The sequence below is a fragment of the Henckelia pumila genome, chromosome 1 (genome assembly GCF_033568475.1).
Source record: "Henckelia pumila isolate YLH828 chromosome 1, ASM3356847v2, whole genome shotgun sequence".
Lineage (NCBI taxonomy): Eukaryota > Viridiplantae > Streptophyta > Magnoliopsida > Lamiales > Gesneriaceae > Henckelia > Henckelia pumila.
The window spans coordinates 151713506-151733953 of record NC_133120.1 but is presented as its reverse complement, the minus strand read 5'-3'; the positions used below and the strand labels follow the sequence as shown (position 1 = coordinate 151733953).

The 20448-nt window shown below is 36.2% G+C and overlaps 3 protein-coding genes across 4 annotated transcripts; 2 read left to right on the top strand and 1 right to left on the bottom strand.

The window, feature by feature from the left end:
- Positions 1-2545: 2545 nt before the first annotated feature.
- On the top strand, positions 2546-7288 carry LOC140881356 (uncharacterized). Of its 2 annotated transcripts, XM_073286606.1 has the most exons (3): positions 2546-4212; positions 4314-4743; positions 6795-7288. In XM_073286606.1, exons 1-2 carry the CDS (start codon positions 3008-3010, stop codon positions 4339-4341), a joined length of 1233 nt encoding a protein of 410 aa, XP_073142707.1. In that variant the 5' UTR covers positions 2546-3007; the 3' UTR covers positions 4342-4743; positions 6795-7288. The 2 variants fall into 2 exon arrangements, with proteins under 2 accessions (XP_073142707.1, XP_073142698.1); XM_073286597.1 differs by having other exon boundaries at positions 2546-4743.
- Positions 7289-9106: 1818 nt separating this feature from the next.
- Positions 9107-9850, top strand: LOC140874219 (uncharacterized). Its single transcript, XM_073277504.1, has one exon. It carries the CDS (start codon positions 9107-9109, stop codon positions 9848-9850), a length of 744 nt encoding a protein of 247 aa, XP_073133605.1.
- A 4847-nt stretch (positions 9851-14697) lies between these two features.
- On the bottom strand, positions 14698-17698 carry LOC140874218 (ethylene-responsive transcription factor-like protein At4g13040). The gene is made up of 6 exons (XM_073277503.1): positions 17656-17698; positions 17345-17475; positions 16386-16470; positions 15340-15514; positions 14906-15027; positions 14698-14819 (listed from the first exon to the last, which is right to left on the bottom strand). Exons 1-6 carry the CDS (start codon positions 17696-17698, stop codon positions 14698-14700), a joined length of 678 nt encoding a protein of 225 aa, XP_073133604.1.
- Between the last annotated feature and the right edge of the window lie 2750 nt (positions 17699-20448).

The window sequence follows — 20448 nt, the reverse complement described above, 5'->3', positions numbered from 1 at the left end:
ACTTCTCTGAGGCAGCTTCCCATGAATTTTTCCTACTTTTGTTTTTGTGGTGTGCTTGTTGCATTGTTTGTATTGCTCGAGGGCGAGCAAGGTTTAAGTATGGATGTGTTGATAAGTGCATTTTGTGTGCATTATTTCGGGTTATTTTTCTGTCTATCTTGTGTGCATTCATATTATTTTTATGTGTTTTTATGATTTTTGTTCATGTGTGTGCATTTCACTCCTCGGGTTAATTTTGTAGGAAAATAGATTTTTGAAGAGTGAATTACGGAGAAGCCTTGGTCAAAAATTCAAATTTAGTTTTAAAGAGCTCCAAATCAAATCTCCACCGTCCAAATTAAAGTTAAAAATTTTTTGAAGATGCTGTCAAAATGTAAGCTCAATCCGACGGTTAGAACTCAAGTTATGAATTTTACAAAATTGTTGCGCGTTGGGAAGAAAGTTGGGCGCTCGGTCGGTAGTATTTAGCGGACCGAGGGCCCGCTGAGAAAAAACGGGCAGAAAGTTGGCGAATTCCCAGCGCTCGGTCGGTAGAATTTTCCAAACCGAGCACCCGCGCGTAAAGTTGAAAATTTATATTTTGCGGGTGTTTTACATGGAAAGAACTCTTGGGCACTATAAATAAAAAAAATTCTGACGTTTTAAGGGTTCCAAAAATATCAGAAACTCAAGAGAGGAGGCGGCCATCCAAGGAGAAGAACGAAAAGAGGGAGAAAACTTGAAGAACTCGAGAACCGCAAACACTAGTTTTCTCTTTTTTTTTTCTTTTATTTGTTGGGATTTAGGGAATCCTACCCCCAAAACTATGTTTTGATTTCTTTTTGAAGATTGAATTTAGTTTTTAAGCGTTCTTGATTATATTATTGTGTTTATTGCAATTTTGGAGTTTGATCAATTTCTTATTGATTTTATGTGTTATAATTGATACCGAGAGGAGATTTTATGACAAGAAAGGGTAATATAATTCATGGATCTACAACTTTCATAGAGATATGAGGTTGGATACATGTTGATAGTCATAGTCCATCAGGTCGAAAGCTAGAGGATTCCATAAATTATTAATGCAATTGCAATTGTTAAATAACGCAAGGAGACTTGGTTATTACAATTTTTTAATTATATTAATAAAGCTCGAGAGTGTATATTGATAGATTAAAGAATTCCGTCAAAAGCATGGCTTGAGAATTAAAATTCAATCATTAGAGAAGAAAAGGGGCAGGTGAACTGAAATCCTAACAATCGTTTATTTATTTTCTGATTTTAATTTATTGTTTGTTTTTTTCTCATATTTTTATTTTATTTTATTAATTTATTCTCTTTATCGTTTTAATTAACTAAAGAATCATACTTGAGGTAATTTTGTCACAAATCAATCTCTATGGGACGATACTCGTACTTTGTACACTATATTATTACTTGACTCGTGCACTTGCGATTTATTCGAGCTTAATTGATAGACATATTTGAGTTAATTTTCTGTAATAGTATTTGCTCGATCAGGTACGTAAAGTACTGACTGAGATAGACAACGAGTATGCATGCTTATGTGTTGCATATTATGTTATTCATGTTTTAATGTTTTGATATATTATGTTACATGTGCATATTCATGTTTAGTTGTGTCTCCTCCAAGATAGCCTTTATAGTAGGGTCGCTCAGCCCTATATCCTTGTTTTATTGTCGGATACCAGGAGACGCCGTGATGACATATTATGTTGTATGTGCATATTCATGTTGAGTTATGTCTCTTTCGATATAGCATTTGTAGTAGGATTGCTAAAGACCTATATCCTTGTTATATTGTTGGACACCGGGAGACGCCATGATGACGGGGACTGACGCTACGGTGATCCTGAGAAATGTGTGGATGTACCCAGCGAAATTGAACCCAGATGGTACTATACGCTCATTGGCTCCTAAACTGAGGAGGACTAGACAGTTGACCAGTACCTAATCATTTTGCATGTATCATAGTAGGTTTGTATACTCGTGTTTTTGTACTGAGGGAAGATCTCTCACGTATATGTTGTTTTTCATGGACATCCTATTCTATGAGATAGTTGCAGGTGACTCAGCAGATAAATCTGTGCGTAATAGGTGATCTAGGCGAGGATGCAAAGGTTGTTGTTAGTCTAGTTAAGTAGTTTATTCGATAGTGTTGTATTTTAACTTTTCTTGGGTTTTATTTACTGGTTATATTCCGTTGAGTCAGCAGTTATTTAAATTTTCACATTAATTCTGATTATGTTTATCCGTTTAAGTTTTATTGCATGCTTAATATTTAGCTAGTTGGTGATTCGGGTTTGGTTACTACAAGTGTCTTACTAAGTTTCCCGTTATTTTAACTTTTCAATTGGCGAAAAACCAAATTGGAAAAAAAATTAAAATGTTTGGGACTAAATTGACTCATTTAATTCATTTGGGACTGAATCGGAAAGAACCATAATATTTTGGACTAATCGAGGATTTTTGGGTCTCTTTGTGCTTTAACGTTGGACCATCTTCAAATCAACCTTCCTCATAAACCCCAAGGGTCTTACTTCTAGAGACGAGAGCCCTCTGCCCCCAACAAAGACTGAATTGAAGAAGCTCTCTGATCCTCAGCCCGGATAAAATAACTAGCTGGGTCCGATTGAGATTCAGAGGTTGTCATCTCACAATCACGCACTACATGCCCACAAAAATCCTGTAATTTTTTATACCCACAATCGTCCGATTTATGTCAGTATCCAAATTCAGACAGACCACACGCTGTAGAGGTTGTGTAATATCAACAACGATCTTGACTATCCATTTCTACCTCCACACACCTTCCCACTACATTCCCAATTAATCGACCTATATATCTCCAATTTTTCCCTAAAAGCCCGGATCCAGAAATTTTGGCGTATTAGATGATAATGATCTCCAAGTTTGAGATGATGTGATAGAACCAAGAAAGATGACAACACTAATTTTGCTGGTGCCAGGTTTGGGTCTCTGATATTGGGTGTGATGTGGCGTGATAATGTTTCTTAGATTATCAACTAAGCTGTTGAACATTTCTATAGCTTCCCTCTGTAGAACAAGGCAGATGGAGAAAGCAGAAGCTGCCATAATCGATGGCATTAGATTGGGAGTAGTACCAGATGTTGTGACTTACAATACTCTGATCAATGGGTATTGTCGTATTGTTGGGTTTGAAGCAGGTTACTCTGTTATCTACAGAATGAAGGAAGCTGGGGTGTCTCCAAATGTTGTTACATATAATTCATTAATGGCCGGTGCCACCAGGGGGCACACATTGTCTAAATGTTTGGATATTTTTGAAGAGATGCTTGAAACAGGAATTATTCCTGATGTATGGACTTATAACACATTGATCCACTGCCATTTCAAAAACGGAAAACCAGATGAAGCATACCGGGTTTTCCATGATATTCTCCTCCAGAATGTTTATCCGTGTCAAACTACTTACAACATTATAATCAATGGGCTATGCAGGAATGGGTATATAAAGAATGCACTAATTTTATTTAGGAATTTGCAGTGTCAAGGATATGTTCTTGGGATCATGACATACAATATTCTTATCAATGGTCTATGCAAGTCAAAAAAGTGGAAAGACACAACAAAGCTTTTCGAGGAGCTTCGACAGTCAGGTTGTTCCCCTAATGCTGTTACCTATACCACATTGATGAAATGCTGTTTCAAGCGGAAGCACCTCAGGGAAGGACTTGAAATCTTTTCAGAAATGAAGAATAAAGGTTATGCATACGATTTATTTTCATACTGTACAGTGCTTGGGGCATTGTTAAAGTCGGGCAGGACCCAGGAAGCCAGTAATTACGTTGCTCTCATGATTAAAATTGGGTATCAGCTTGATATTGCATCATATAACACCTTAATAAATATGCACTGTAAGGCAGGTAAGCTAGAAAATGCCTACAACTTATTGAATGCAGCAGAAGAGAGTGGTCTGGAATGTGATATATATACCCATACCATCTTGATAGATGGACTTTGCAAGGCAGGAAATATTTCTGGTGCCGAGATACATCTAAACCATTTGAAAACAATGGGATTCTATTGCTTGGTTGCTTTTAATTGCTTTATCGACGCTCTTTGTAAACTTGGCCACGTAGATTATGCACTGCAAGTGTTTCGCTCGATGGATGTAAAGGATTCCTTTACCTACTCTTCCTTGGTACACAATCTTTGCAAGGCTCGGAGGTACCGATTGGCTTCTGAACTCTTGCTATCTTGCATTAAAGCTGGTATGAAAATACTTAGATCAGACAAAAGGGCTGTTATTAAAGGTCTTAAACTTACAGGCTCCAGGAGGGATGTTCAAAATTTTAAGTTGAAAGTCCGGATAGCCAAGTTGTTGGGTTATTAATCAACCGTTGATGTTATTTCTCCATGATAACTTGTCATGCGGACTACTGAATGGAAGAATTAGAAGAGTCCTATGTTGCAATTGCACTGCATTCGAGCTTGTTATGAATTCCCGTGAGTTGAGTAATGTGTCCTCGCAAGCTTCATGATTGGAAAAACATTCTGTAAATGCCAACTCTGATTACGTGGGACATTCTGTTGTGTATGTGTTTCTTACTCTTGAAGAGTTCTGCTTAGCACGGGAGTTGTTTATTTCTCCAACGAGGGCGGGAGCTTGTCTGTCAGTCCACTTTAAGTACCCTCATTACAACCAGTCGGAAAGTGGAAATAGAATTCTGGTTCTCACTTCTAGACAACTCTCCTCTGGTATAAAAAATGCATTGTTGTCTTTGGATCTTATCTCATGAGTTTGAAATATCCATGTCCTCTGCCATTTCTGTTGATTTTTCATGCTTGCATGTCTGTGATTTCTAATTTTCATGCCATGATGATGTCTCCTCTTAGTGATATGTCTCCTCTTGCAACACAATCTATGTCTTTTGGGATTTATCAAATATTCAAACGTGGTGGTTTTTATTTCAGGGTTTATTAGATGTATATACTCTGTATAAAGTCGACTTGATCATACTTCTTACATGACACAGTAGACAATATGGAGCATGTTAGAACGTTGCAACCAACTAATGTTCTTATTCCCAAAGTATATTGTGACAGTCACAGAAAAGGGAAATTTTACTCTCTAAAGTATTGAAAGTTTGAACTATATTCCTTTACTCGTAACAAGAAGGTGTCCAACTGAGCCTAGGCAGATAACAAAATATGATACTTATAATGGTTAGTACAATTTCTTATATTAAAAAATTATATAATAGTCGATAACAATGACTTATTTATTTTATTCTCCAATCAAACAAGTACGTTCTAATATATGGTAGTTTTTCATGTGCATTACATCCACTTAGATCCGACTGGTCTACGCAATGTGATGTTTTTCAGCTTCCTTGAAGTTGCACCACCCATTATGTCTGCACATCTATAGTACAATTTGTATTCAGTGCCTAATAGAAGACTGTAGCTGCTGCAGTTTAAGAAGACGTTTCGGATAATCTGTAAATTTGCCATGTGAATTGCATCCTACATTCTGCTCTGTTAGAAATGGAGTTGTTGGCAACGTAATATTTTCACACCAAAATATTTGCGCCATTACGGTTGCAAATCTGTTCCTTTTTAAACTCAAGTTAGGAACCTATTCTATGGTCCTTAAATTTAGTCAGTCGTTAATGATCTGCAGTTTCATGGGCGATATGAAACTGTGAATTCCTAATGAACGCCATTTCTTCAGTTTGGATTTGTTCTACTTTTTCACGGTCATGAACATCATTGAGCAAAGATAGTTTTGTCCTCCTTCCTCTACACCTTTTTCTCTGTCAAATATGTGGGAAAGAATATTTGACCAAACCGATAGCATTAATTACATCTGAAGTATTCATTCAATTTTCACCTCCTCGTGTCGTCTCTGTTTCAATGGGCTTTATTTGACTTCAACTAAAGGATGCTAATAAAATCTGGGATACAGTCTTCCCCATTTCTTTTGAACATTTATTTTATTTTTGTACTTTTTTTTTCGAACACTTAATTTTTGTACTTTCGACCGATAAGAATCACTTCTATCACACAGCCGGAATAGGAACTGTCTTTATTCTGATTCTTAATCCTGTAACATGATTCTGTTCAGCCCTGTGGCTCCTTCCTACTTGGTTCTCTTAATTGGATCTGATACCTATTGATAATGATTCATGGTTACAACTTTTGAAATCTTCCAGTTATCTTTGACTCCACAAAAGTTTTTACATTCAATGATAGCTTACAATGTTGATATATTTGCCAAACAAATGCTATGTAAAAAAACAGGTTGTATTTGGTAATTCAGCTCAAGGTCATGGTTATGTTGGTGTTGATCAAACAATTGTATATATAATCATGTAATATATGCATAAATTAAATATGATTGATTAAGTTGGCTATTATGTTTTGAATAGAAAGTGTATAATAATGTATTAATATAAGGTTTTGTTGAATTTGCCCGCCTCCCAACCTCGGCTGACCTTTGACCGCCTACGAAACCGCCTAAAACTAAGGCGGTGCGGTCGACCGCCTTTAGAACACTGCTTAACAGTAATATTCGTCAGTTTTGAGCCCATTCTTTCTATGTTCTGCCTCTTTCACTTGATAAAAAATGCCCCTATCTGTCTTCTTTTATTGCTGCTGAGAAAACTGTATCAAGCTTCGTTATGTAACAAAAACAGGATTTATGTACGGCCAAGATAATTGTTAAGTGATGTGTCTAATGTAGTGACCGAAGTTTAATATATGTTGATATTTCCATCCTTTGGTATGATGTTTTCGATATAATGCAGGCATTGATCAACTGATGGCCTATGAAGTGTTTGACAGGCAAGCCTGCATTCAAAGAGGAAGAAACAATAGGGTGTCGTCTAATTATATTTGGTGGCCATATTGCTCTCTGATTAAGTGGAATAAACAAATGAAGTTCAAGCCCCGTTTCCAAAGGTGTAACTGAACAATCTCATTGTCGGACGTGGAACAAAGTGAGTATATGAGCGTTGAAATTCTAGCTCCTTCAATTGGTTTGAATTATCTTGGTATGCAAAGAGGATTTTGCTACGAAGTTTGAAGAAGAGCTTTACAAAATGGTGTTATCAATCATTATTTTTGCTAGATTGTCGTCGACCATTTATTTTATTTCTAATTCATTCCCGATCTGTAGTATTTTACTGCTGATTTTTACTTCCGTACTAAAGTAATAGGTAAGTTTTGGAATTTTTCGTCTTTGGAGCTTTTTGCCGGTATGATGTAACCTCGTGATAGAAAAAAGTTAATAAAAAACAAGTTATTCCTACAATGCTTTTGTTTTGTATCAGTTATATCCTCCAGTAACTGCTGAACTACAGAAGGCTCGTGGAGCTTATTTATCTTTGTGGCGTATATATGTAGTTGAATGAATTTGATGTTTACTTAACAACTGTTCATTGGGTGCTGTTTTGCTTTCTGGCACCTATTATTCAAGAACAAGATGCTTGGATAAGCTTGTAGGTTTTTGTGTCATTGCAGATATACAACCATAAATTTGCAACTTTTCAGTATTACCTTTTGTGGAACACACGGTTGAGTTCATATCTATTTCTTCTTCCTACTATAAAAGTATAAATGGTGGGCAAAGTTTTTGTATTGTGAAACATCATTAATGCTCAAATTTTGTTCATTATCTATTTCTCTATTATAAAAGTATGAATGCTGGACAAAGTTTTTGTATTGTGAAATTTCATTAATGCCCAAATTTTGTTCATTAGAGTATAAAATGTGATGGATATTTTGGGATGTTAGATGATAAAAATAAGGGCAATATTGTAAGTTCAATTATTTGGATGTAACTGTGCTATTAATTGTGTCATTTATCATTCTAATTCATTGTACCACATTTATATTATCTATTTACAATTGATATGTTTAATTTTTAGTTGTTAAAAAAAAGTTCATTTAATATGACAAATTTAGAATGAGAATTCAGATGACAGAATTCAGGTTCACCTATATGTGTCAATATCATTTAATATGAAAAACTGCTTTATTGAGGCCAAAATGCCTCGATATAAAACACAAAGGCAACCACCATTTGGGAACGAGACAAGCTCATTCTAGGATGAAAAAAAATGTTGGAAATTGTATATTGAATGAATTACAATTGAAATGGGCTTGAAAGGGTTTGAATTGATTAACTCAAATTGTTTGTAAAAGCTTTGTCCAAAGTATTACAAAATTCAAAATTTTGGTGAAATAAATTGAAGGAAAATGGGGAAATGGTAGTCCCACATTGAAACAACTCCAATTTGTTGTTCACCTTAATTAGTCCAACATTGGACTATGAGATTGGGCCCTTAGGACACCGGATGTTTTGTAAAGGGGCAAGACGCTAGTCGATGCAACAAACACGCGCGTGCGACCGGCTCGGCGTGGCGTGGCGTGGTGTGGTGTGTTCTTCTGATCCGATTATTTTGAATAAAATTTATTTAAAATAATATTTTATTAGCAGCACCGCACATGCAAGACAGTGAGTTCAAAGCGACGTGCGCCCGCGCGGTTAAAAATTACCGCGCGAGCGCGGTACCAAAATGGCGAGGCAGTGTGTTGGCTTAAAGTTGGGCGCTCGCGCGGTAGAAAATTACCGCCCGAGCGCACCTTCTGCAGAATGAACAATCACGACTGTTTCTGGCATTTTTCTGTCATGGGTTGCATCCTTACGCCTTCAAACGTGTTTTTTCGTGTATAAGATTATATATATGGTGGTTATAACACAGAAAACACACACAAAAACCTCTGATAACGTAGATTTCTGATTTCTGATTTCTCAAAATCTCTCCCTCACTTTCTCAAAAGAAAAGTTAAAGCATATTTTCGTTCGTTGAAGTTCGTGATATTTGTTGTGCTGCAATATCACGATCGAAAGTCGTTGTATCTTAGAGACGATTGCCGCTAACGTTTAGCACTTGGAACGGGCAATTTCGTCTTGCGGATAGAGAGTTTCTCTCGCCTCGACTGTTGATCATTTTCGTTGCTGTTGATTGCTTCTGACATTGAAGTTTTCAGAATTCGGAATACAAGTTACTAACAATCGCAAGACGAAATTCTTTGTATTTCCCGGATTCTGAAGATGTCTACCGTTTCATTCACTCCGCTCGCTTCCGCCCCCGCTCATGGAGAAAAGCCGCCAAAGTTTTCTGGTGCCGACTTCAAACGTTGGCAGCAGAAGATGCTGTTCTATCTGACCACCCTTAATCTGTCTAGATTTCTCAAGGAGGATCCCCCCGTCGTCGTTGAAGGCGATTCTGACACACAAAGAAGGACAGCAATAGATGCATGGAACCACAACGATTTTCTCTGCAGGAATTATATTCTGAATGGCCTCGACGACACTCTCTATAGTGTCTACTCCTCTGTGAAGACGGCCAAGGAATTATGGGATTCTTTGGAAAAGAAGTACAAAACTGAAGATGCCGGCATAAAGAAGTTTGTAGTTGGCAAATTTCTGGACTTCAAGATGGTAGACTCAAAAACTGTAATGAGTCAAGTGCAAGAGATACAAATCATCTTGCATGACTTATTGGCCAAAGGAATGGAAATCAATGAACCATTCCAAGTCGCGTCTATCATTGAGAAATTGCCTCCACTGTGGAAATACTTCAAAAACTACCTTAAGCACAAACGTAAGGAGTTGAAACTTGAAGATCTTATTGTGAGGCTTCGCATCGAGGAGGACAACAGAAATACCGAGGCCAAGTCACATAAAAAGCTGATGGAAACCGAGGCCAAAGCAAATCTGGCGGAGTCTAGTACGAGTCAAAAGAGGAAGCGCCCCCATGATGAAAAGCAAAAGGGGAAAGCGAAGAAATTTTAAGGAAGTTGCTACAACTGTGGCAAACCGAATCATATGGCAAGGGACTGCCGACTTCCAAAGAAAAATAACAAAAATCAGAAACCAAAGCAAGTGAACATGGTTCAAGAAAGGTATGTACCTTTAGCACTTTCTGATATTGATCTTAGTGCTGTTATATGTGAGACCAACATGGTGGATGATCCAAGAGGATGGTGGATCGATACCGGCTCTACGAGTCACGTGTGTGTCGAGAAAGACATGTATTCCACCTATGCCACCGTTGGGGATCGAAAGTTGTTCATGGAAAACTCCGCAACGTCTGAAGTTGTGGGAGTGGGAAATGTGGTGTTGAAGATGACCTCGGGTAAAGAGGTGACGCTAAAAAATGTGCTGCATATGCCAGACATTCGGAAGAACTTAGTTTCTGGTTCTCTTGAGCAAGGCTAGATTTAGAATGGTATTTGAATCTGATAAATTTGTGTTAACTAAAACTGGTGTATTTGTTGGGAAAGGGTACCAAGATAGTGGTCTCTTTAAGTTAAATGTAATGAATGTTTCCCGCCTTGAGGCGAAGAATAAAGTTATTGGTTCTGCTTACTTGACTGAAAGTTATGATATATTGCATGAACGATTAGAACATGTTAACTTCAACACGTTGCAAAGACTTGCAAATTTAAATGTAATACCTATGTTTAAAAGAAATCCACAAAACAAGTGTGAGATTGTGTTGAAGCGAAAATGGTTAAAGCTCCATTTCATAATGTCACGAGAAGTACTACGCCACTTGAATTAATACATACTGATGTATGTGATTTAAAAATGGTACAAACACGAGGTGGAAATAAGTACTTTATAACATTCATTGATGATTGCACCAGATTTTGTTATGTATATTTATTGAAAAGCAAAGATGAAGCGATCGAAGCTTTCAAGAAATATAAAACTGAGATTGAAAATCAACGAAGTTCGAAAATTAAAATGATTCAAAGTGATCGAGGTGGAGAGTATGTGGCTCCTTTTGAAAAATTTTGCTCAACTTCGGGCATCATTCATCAAACGACAGCCCCTTACTCACCTCAATCTAATGGCGTTGCAGAACGAAAAAATCGAACATTAAAGGAAATGATGAACGCGTTGTTAATAAATTCTGGCTTATCTCAAAATATGTGGGGTGAAGCGATTCTCTCAGCAACTCACATTCTAAACCGGATTCCAATCAAAGGAAAAGATGAAACACCATATGAACAATGGAAAGGTCGTAAACCTTCTTACCAATACCTCAAAGTGTGGGGGTGTTTGGCGAAAGTAGAAGTACCTAAGCCAAAACAAATAAAAATTGGGCCTAAAACGGTTGACTGTATATTTATTGGTTATGCATACAATAGTAGTGCATACCGATTCTTAGTGCATAAGTCAACGAATCCTGATATACATGACTGCACAATTATGGAGTCAAGGAATGCTGTATTCTTTGAAAATGTCTTTCCATGTAAAGAAAAGAAAGAAATAAGTTCGAACAAGCGAACTCATGAAAACACAACTGAAACTCCACAAAACAACGAGGAACCACGACGCAGCAAGCGTGCAAGAGTTGAAAAATCGTTTGGTCCTGATTTTCTAAAATACATGTTAGATAATGAACCAAGAACTCTTCAAGAGGCTTTTTCAAATCCTGAGGCTCCTTTTTGGAAGGAAGCCATACAAAATGAAATAGATTCCATAATGCATAATCATACATGGGAGTTGGTTGATCTCCCTCTGGGATGTAAACCTTTAAGATCCAAGTGAATTCTTAAAAGGAAATACAAAGAAGATGGATCTATAGATAAATATAAAGCTCGACTCGTGGTTCAAGGTTTTAGACAAAAAGAGGGATATGATTTCTTCGATACCTACTCTCCGGTTTCTAGAATAACATCCATTCGTGTTCTCATAGCTATTGCAGCATTGCATGATCTTGAGATTCATCAAATGGATGTTAAAACTGCGTTTTTGAACGGAGAATTGGATGAAGAAATATATATAAAACAACCAGAAGGGTTTGTTGTACCCGGAAAAGAACAAAAGGTGTGTAAACTTGTCAAGTCATTGTATGGACTTAAACAAGCACCTAAACAGTGGCATCAAAAGTTTGACACTGCAATGTTGTCAAATGGTTTCACAATAAATGAATGTGATAAATGTGTCTACATTAAAGGTACTACAAATGCATATGTAATTGTTTGTCTTTATGTAGATGACATGTTAATCATGGGTAACAACCATGAATTGATTGTGAAAATCAAGAAAATGTTGAGACAACATTTTGATATGAAGGATTTGGGATTGTGTGATATAATTCTAGGGATTAAAGTTTCTAGACTTCCTGCTGGAATTATGTTATCCCAAACTCATTATGTAGAAAAAGTTCTTGAACGATTTAATGCCACAAATCATCCTACGGCTAGAACACCTATGGAATTGGGTACACATTTAGCCAAAAATAGAGGAGAACCTGTTTCACAAGTGGAATATGCAAGGGTGATAGGAAGTTTGATGTATTTAACTAACTGTACCCGTCCTGATCTTGCATATACCGTAAATAAGCTAAGTCGATTCACAAGTAATACAAGTAAGGATCATTGGAAAGCACTAATGAGAGTGCTTGGATATTTGAAATACACTTTGAGTTATGGAATAGTGTATACAAAATATCCTGCGGTCCTAGAAGGATATTGTGATGTAAATTGGATTTCTGACACAAAAGACTCCAAGTCTACGAGTGGATATGTGTTCACTATCGGTGGAGGAGCGGTGTCATGGAGATCCTCTAAACAAACTTGTATAGCTCGATCAACTATGGAGTCCGAGTTTATTGCTCTAGATAAAGCTGGAGAAGAAGCCGAGTGGCTTCGAAACTTTCTCGAAGATATTCCATGTTGGAATAAACCGGTGTCTTCCATTACGATTCATTGTGACAGTCAGTCAGCAATAGGAAGAGCACAAAGTAGTTTGTACAATGGTAAATCTCGACATATTCGTCGGAGACATAATACCATAAGACAATTGATCTCGAATGGGGTTATTTCGGTTGACTATGTGAAGTCAAAGGAAAACCTTGCGGATCCGCTTACAAAAAGTATAAATAGAGATCAAATGTACAAACTACTTGGAGGAATGGGTTTAAAATCTACAAAATAAAATATTTATAGCGGTAACCCAACCTTGAGAATTGGAGATCCCAAAACCTTGGTTCAATGGGACAACTAAGTTATAAATATTAGTTTGAGTACTTGAAAAAATTACTTACTCATTCCTGGAACATCCAAGTTGACATAACATGCAAAATGTGATGAGGTTAAGTTTTTCTTTTAATGATTCCTATACCTATAAGGTGGAGTAATGCAGAATACTCTTGATAGGAGATCACCTATATAAGTGCAAAGTATTGGCCGCTTTGATTGCAACACTTATGAATCTAAGATATGGTCCAGGGCCGAAATGGACACAATGTGAGAACAAAATATGTAAGAGTATTGTTATGTAAGTACTATTGTCTTGGTTTACACAAACGGTTGACTAGTTCAAAACATCGCGTTACTATGCAACTAGTAAATCCGATAGTATTTTACTACGGTAGGTTCAAAGCCACAAGCTACCTATCCTGATATAACAATAACTCAAAATGATTTTCTAGTGAGAATGTTACTATACGTGAAATTCATTCATGTGGGGGATTGTTGAAAATTGTATTATTGAATGAATTACAATTGAAATGGGCTTGAAAGGGTTTGAATTGATTAACCCAAATTATTTGTAAAAGCCTTGTCCAAAGTATTACAAAATTCAAAATTTTGGTGAAATAAATTGGAGGAAAATGGGGAAATGGTAGTCCCACATTGGAACAACTCCAATTTATTGTTCACCTTAATTAGTCTAACATTGAACTATGGGATTGAGCCCTTAGGGCACCGGATGTTTTGTAAAAGGGCAAGACGCTAGTCGATGCAACAAACACATGCGCGCGCGGCCGGCCTGCTCGGCGTGGAATGGTGTGGTGTGGTGTGGTCTTCTTATCCGATTATTCTTTTTGAATAAAATTTATTTAAAATAATATTTTATTATTTTATAGAGTAGGCCCGAGCGGTACGTGCGCCCGCGCGGTTAAAAATTACCGCGCGAGCGCGGTACCAAAATGGCGAGGCAGTGTGTTGGCTTAAAGTTGGGCGCTCGTGCGGTAGAAAATTATCGCCCGAGCGCACCTTCTGCAGAATGAACAGTTTCTGGCATTTTTCTGTCATGGGTTGCATCCTTACGCCTTCAAACGTGTTTTTTCGTGTATAAGACTATATATATGGTGGTTATAATACAGAAAACACACACAAAAACCTCTGATAACGTAGATTTCAGATTTCAAATTTCTCAAAATCTCTCCCTCACTTTCTCAAAAGAAAAGTTAAAGCATATTTTCGTTCGTTGAAGTTCGTGATATTTGCTGTGCTGCAATATCACGATCGAAAGTCGTTGTATCTTAGAGACGATTGCCACTAACGTTTAGCACTTGGAACGGGCAATTTCGTCTTGCGGATATAGAGTTTCTCTCGCCTCGACTGTGTTGATCATTTTCGTTGCTGTTGATTGCTTCCGACATTGAAATTTTCAGAATTCGGAATACAAGTTACTAACAAACAATTGATTCAAACGAATCATGGGCTAATAATTCTTGAGATGGTAAGGTGGAACAAACTAACTATAACCGATTGAGACATACCATTTGGTCGTCCCTTCGAACATCATCTGCCCAAATAGGGGCGCCATTTATATAACTTGTAAATTGAATAAAAATGATTATCCGCCCCGTGTGACCTGCAAAAAAAATAAAGCAAAAATCAAGGGACTGATGTATCATCATCTGAAGCAGAAACACTGCTTCTGCTGCTGTGTCCTTGCGCTCTCTCCAATTCGTTGTTTTGCAGTTTTCTCTGAGAGTCGGGGGTAGTTCTCTGACTTTCTGTAGATAAAGTAAAAACGCGTGATTCAATGAGAAAATAAACAATATACACGCACATATGTTTTTGTGCGAATGAGACTCCTTACTCTTGCTGGTTATTGCTAAACGAGTGAAAGCTAGAAACTCGTCCCATTTAAATTTTCTAAGCTGTTGCTTTTCCTCCTCTGATAGCTCGAAGTTGGGTTCCCTTCCACACTTGAATGCAGCCCTGTGAGTTTTGGAAAAAACAGTCGCATTTTGACTAAAAGACTGGAAGTTATCACAAATATAAGTGTACGCAAATTTTATTGGGGTTGTGCTAATATGCAACTTAAAATGTAATTTTGTTCCCTCAAAAACGGGGTTTATGCACCAACCTTTGAACCCACTTGACTTATTTAGCAACTTGAGTTGCTCAGTTTTGCAAAACAGAGTAGCAAGTGGTAATTGATGAGAACAAATATTGATGGGCAACTGAACAAAATTTAGTCAAATAAAACTCAAATTAATTCTCAAACGTTTGGCAAACCAGTAAAGTTACCTGTCGTATAACCGAGCAGCTTCTTCTTGAGAGCCAACAGTACCCAAATGGATCTGTTTCTTGTCAAATTTAATTGCAGCCTGCCATTTAGAATTCTTGAAATAGACACCTCGCATGATGCATGGTTCTTGGTTTTTAACTTGTTTTCTCCTATGACGCTTTCTGCGTTTAACGTCTGGAATATTGGATCAAATCAATTATACGATGCTGAGAACATCTAAATATATCTGTATTTACACATAATCCCGTGTTAAAATGTTGAACTTAAGTACCCACAAAAGACAGAATTGTGACTTTAAAATCATGTCAAAATGTATAAATATGTGAAAAGACAAAATCCATCAAATCTGTCAATTTCTCTAAAACATACAAAGACAAAGATATACTTCAGCTAACATAACAAAACTGAGTATTCGTGATTGGATTAAAGTGAGGTGAGTTGACAAGCAATCTTATTCGAGAAGGACAAGATTATCAGAAAAGAGTTACGTCAGTTGTTGACGGTGGGACACAAATGAGAGGTAAAGTTTCCACCGTATTTTTCTAATGTTGAGTTAGTCCGGAAACCATCAGGCAAGTGGCATATGCTCGTAAATTTTCAACACCTGAATAAGGGTTTTCTACTGCTTTTAATTGTTGGTTCATTTCATTTAGATGTTAAGTGACTACACTGAATCCTGCTTGCTCTTCAGAAAAAGATGCCTTGCCAATTTGTTCATCCATAAAAGGAAGTGCGATTCGAACATACAACCAATAAGTTCTTAAATGAACAATGTGCATGCCAACAAATATTTTTAATGAAAAATGTTCTGCCAATGGGTTGGTTCGGATGATTAATTTTCCATTCCATATCTTCACATCAATTAGCATTCATTTCAATATCAACAAATTGTCTCTTAGTCATTGGTTCAACGTTAAGTTATCCTATAACAACTCGACAATGGGGTTCACACTTCACACTATTACTGGCATGAAGTTCTTAGCAGAAACAAGAGTGCAAGGAGGAGGCATAAACAATAAAGGAAAAAAAAAAGAACGAAATGAACCAGGGAAGTGTTGAAAGATATTGTCTTGCGATGGACTTGATGCAGACACATTTAATTTACCAGGCCCATCTTCCAATGTGGTTTCCTGGCAGTATTCAAAATGAAAAACTTTAATTTCACATACAGCACACAGACAAATAGAGCATGGATTTGAAAATGCAAGGATTATATAATATTGCAACTGGTAGAGATGAATACACTTAAGTTTTTCTTTATGAAAGTTATCATTAGTCAAATGATGCCAGGCGTATGTTGACCGGAATAGCACATGCCACATATTAACAATGATCCACAGATAAAGGAGAGGATGATCTTTCTACAGGAATGTTTAACAGAGAGGAAGATGAATATTTCCTTGTAATTAAGATTCTCTATTAAAGGTAAGCATGCAAGAATAACTAACGTTGGTGATACAGAGATGATTCTTTATCCACTTAGAAAACAGAGTGAGAGACACAACAAGCTGTTAAAGTTTATACCAAAAGATTCTACACATTTACCTTCATAAGCAAGCAGGGCTAGTCAGATTTAAAGCAACTCACACATACAAGAATGCTCGTCCTTCCAAAAGCAAGAATTTCAACCACGCGATACCAAAGCATTCAACAATGCTACAGTATCTCGTCAAAAGATGGTGGGGAATTAAGACATAATTCTTGTTGAAGGTCATCAATTGGTGGTCAAAGTAAATAATCAATCTTGCATGTGTCTGAGCATGCTTAATACTTCGAAGTTCCTCTTACAAAAGAGACTTCACAATTTTAAAAGGAGAGAAGCTTCTAATGTTAGATGCAAGACACTTGTTCACAGTAAAATAAAAAAAAATCATATACATTCAAACATTGGCTTGATAGTAAACTTAAACTCTAAACGGCTATGGTCCCATATTTCATGCATGCAGACAAATCATGTGATAGATAACACATAAAATCACACAAATAGAACTAAGAAATGCTTACTTCTTTTGGGATGTAGCTACCATTCGTGGACAGACCATAATTGCTGACAGACTCTGTGTTCTCCAAAGAGTTTTTAAAAAATTTTCCAAGCTCAGCAAATTGGGGCTGCGGAGCCAAGAAAGAACTTCTCCTTGAAAGAGCAAGCAAAGTATCCAAAACGTTTGCACTTTAACTTAAATTTCTGGAATAGGATGATGAAATGAATTTTACAGAACAATTCAAGAAGGAAGATGCATGATATTGTATTGCCAACCAAGCATATTCACACAGTAAACTTCATCAATAATAACAACTGTTTCAATTTAAAATACCAGAGCATGGTCCTAAGAGTTTGCGCCTCCGGATGCTCACCATAGGTAGTGTTTGCAATAAATTGTACTTTTGTATAAGTGATTAATTTATAAATTTTAAAAAAAATTAAGAAAAATCAAAAGTTGGTAGTGTTTGGAAACAAATGTGAAAATCTAAAAATCAAAGTTGGGTAGTGTTTGATAAATAAGTGATTAGTCTTATTAGAATCACTTTTGGAGAATCATAATCACCACATGACTAGCTTTTGGATTTCAATTAAGTTAAACATAAGCTAACACATAATTTAGGTTTAAGAAACACACAAAAATGATTTTTTTAAGCCAAAAACAAACAATAACTTTTTTTTTTTGTGATTGCAAACACTCCCTTAATATCCGTGCTCCTGACACACAAGCCAACCATTCAGCTAATAACCCATGAAATGTAAAATGTAAAATGTAAAATGTAATACAAATACAAGGAACAAGATGACAAAAAAGGGAAATGAAATACAAATGCAGCCAGCCAGACTCATAATGGTGGTACAAGTTAAACAACAAAGTTGTCCACATTTTATTTTACTTAGCCATTCATTGTTTCTCCAGAGTTCAGCATAGCATAACAGTATAATATACTCCTCTCAAAAAAAAAAAAAAAAACAGTATAATATACTTTAAAAAATGAAGCAAACGATTTACAATTTATGGCATTTTCAGCGAATTCACATCAAGACTTTTTATCCTCACACAGCCCCCAGCCCGAAATAAAAAAAGATTAGACCTTGATTCTCTGAACTAAGGGAGTGTTTGCAATAGATTGTGCTTATGTAGAAGTGATTAATTTATAGATTATAAAAAAGTTAAGAAAAAACAAAAGTTGGTAGTGTTTGAAAACAAATGTGAAAATCTAAAAATCAAAGTTTGGTAGTGTTTAATAAATAAGTGAATAGAATGATTTTAACAATGACCTTCTTATTAGAATCACTTTTGGAAAATCATAATCACCACATAACTAGCTTTCGAATTTCAATTAAGTTAAGCATAAGCTAACACATGATCTAGGTTTAAGAAACACACAAAAATGATTTTTTTTAAGCCAAAAGCTAACAATCACTTTTTTTTAGTGATTGCAAACACTCCCTAAGACACCACAAGAATTTCACCCTTCTTACATGTACAAATGATAACATAAAGGAAGTTAGTTAAATTTGGACAATAACGTGCCTAAAATAACACACACGGCCATCCATCATTCAGAACGTTTCATTCCAATGCCTTGAACACAATAAACGACAGTTAGTATTGAAACAACTCGATCCTACTACTACTATTTTTTTTTTTACAAATAAATAACTAAATATTTAATATAAAATATTTTTAAAAATCATGCATTTAAAATGAATAAATTATACAATACTTAATATAATATATATATAATTAAAACGTATATATATATACATAATAAATAATTACTTTTTAAAATAATTATAAACATAAACAATTTTCCATAAAAATGTTCCCACTAAAATCCATAATAAGAATTTGCATGCAAACAAAATAAGTATAACTCATGCAATAAAATCATCATCAACTTCTCAATAAAAATTCTCACCTAAACTCCATAAACCCATAATTAAATCATAAAACATGTGCGAAAAACATAATAATATTCAATTCATTGAAAACTTGACTAGAGCGATGGTCACGGGCTAGCCAACTGTCGGGATCTCATACGTCCTCACCGCCAGTCAGGGCAAAAGGCTCTACATCAGTATCTATCTGTTCACCTGCACCATTTAAGTTTAGTGAGCCTAGAGGCTCAGCACGCTCTATCTCATAATAATAACATGATTAAAAATAATGCATCACATAACACATGCACGATACATAATATATAATATATATACATGCATGTCCTAAATACATAGCTCATGGTCGTCTCATAACATAACATACATACTCATAACATAGTCATCATGCATCATAATTAGGGCACATCATAATTTAAAAATCTGAAGGTTATATCCATGCTGTGTGACATATCATGTCGATTGATCAATCTAAAACCAACGTACGTGGCGGTGGGATCTCCACTTCTTGGCCCTTTCATCAAGCAAACATAATCATAATCGTATGGAAAGGCAATCGGGCCCCAGTATCCCGACCCACAGTCCTGTGTCATATGAAAAGGTCTCCGGGCCTAGGCATCCCATCTCCAATCCCGTAGGTTGTCACACACCCACTTCAACTCCCTTAAAATATTTTTCATTGCCCAGCATCACACATATACATATAGTATCATGCACATACATAAAATTTTTCATGATCTTATTTTCATAAAATATTGCCCGTAAATATATATTTAATTATTTAATAATAAATGTAAAAACAATACTTTTTCTTACTTAAAATATTCACGCAATAATTAAATATATATTTACGGACCATGCATAATTTTCATGGATTGGTTCAGGTTGCTGACTCCTTAGACTTAAGCTCATTAACTTGTAGACTGACCCAAAAATTCAAAGAATGACCCAAATTCCCATGGGCTCCCAAGCCCATAAAAATCATTGGGCTAACTTAAATAAATTATTTAAGGCCCAAATAAAATTATTTGGAGGCCCAGATAATTTTCTAAACATTAAATTGGCTCAAAAACCATTTAAACTCTTAATTACTTAAAAATTAAAAATACCCGAGCCCGCCCGACCTAACCCAGACCCGAACTCTACTGACCCGACCCGGACCGCCCCAGCCCGGCCTAGCCCGAAAAGAAGCAGCCCAGCCCGAAACTCCTCCCCTTACCCCTTT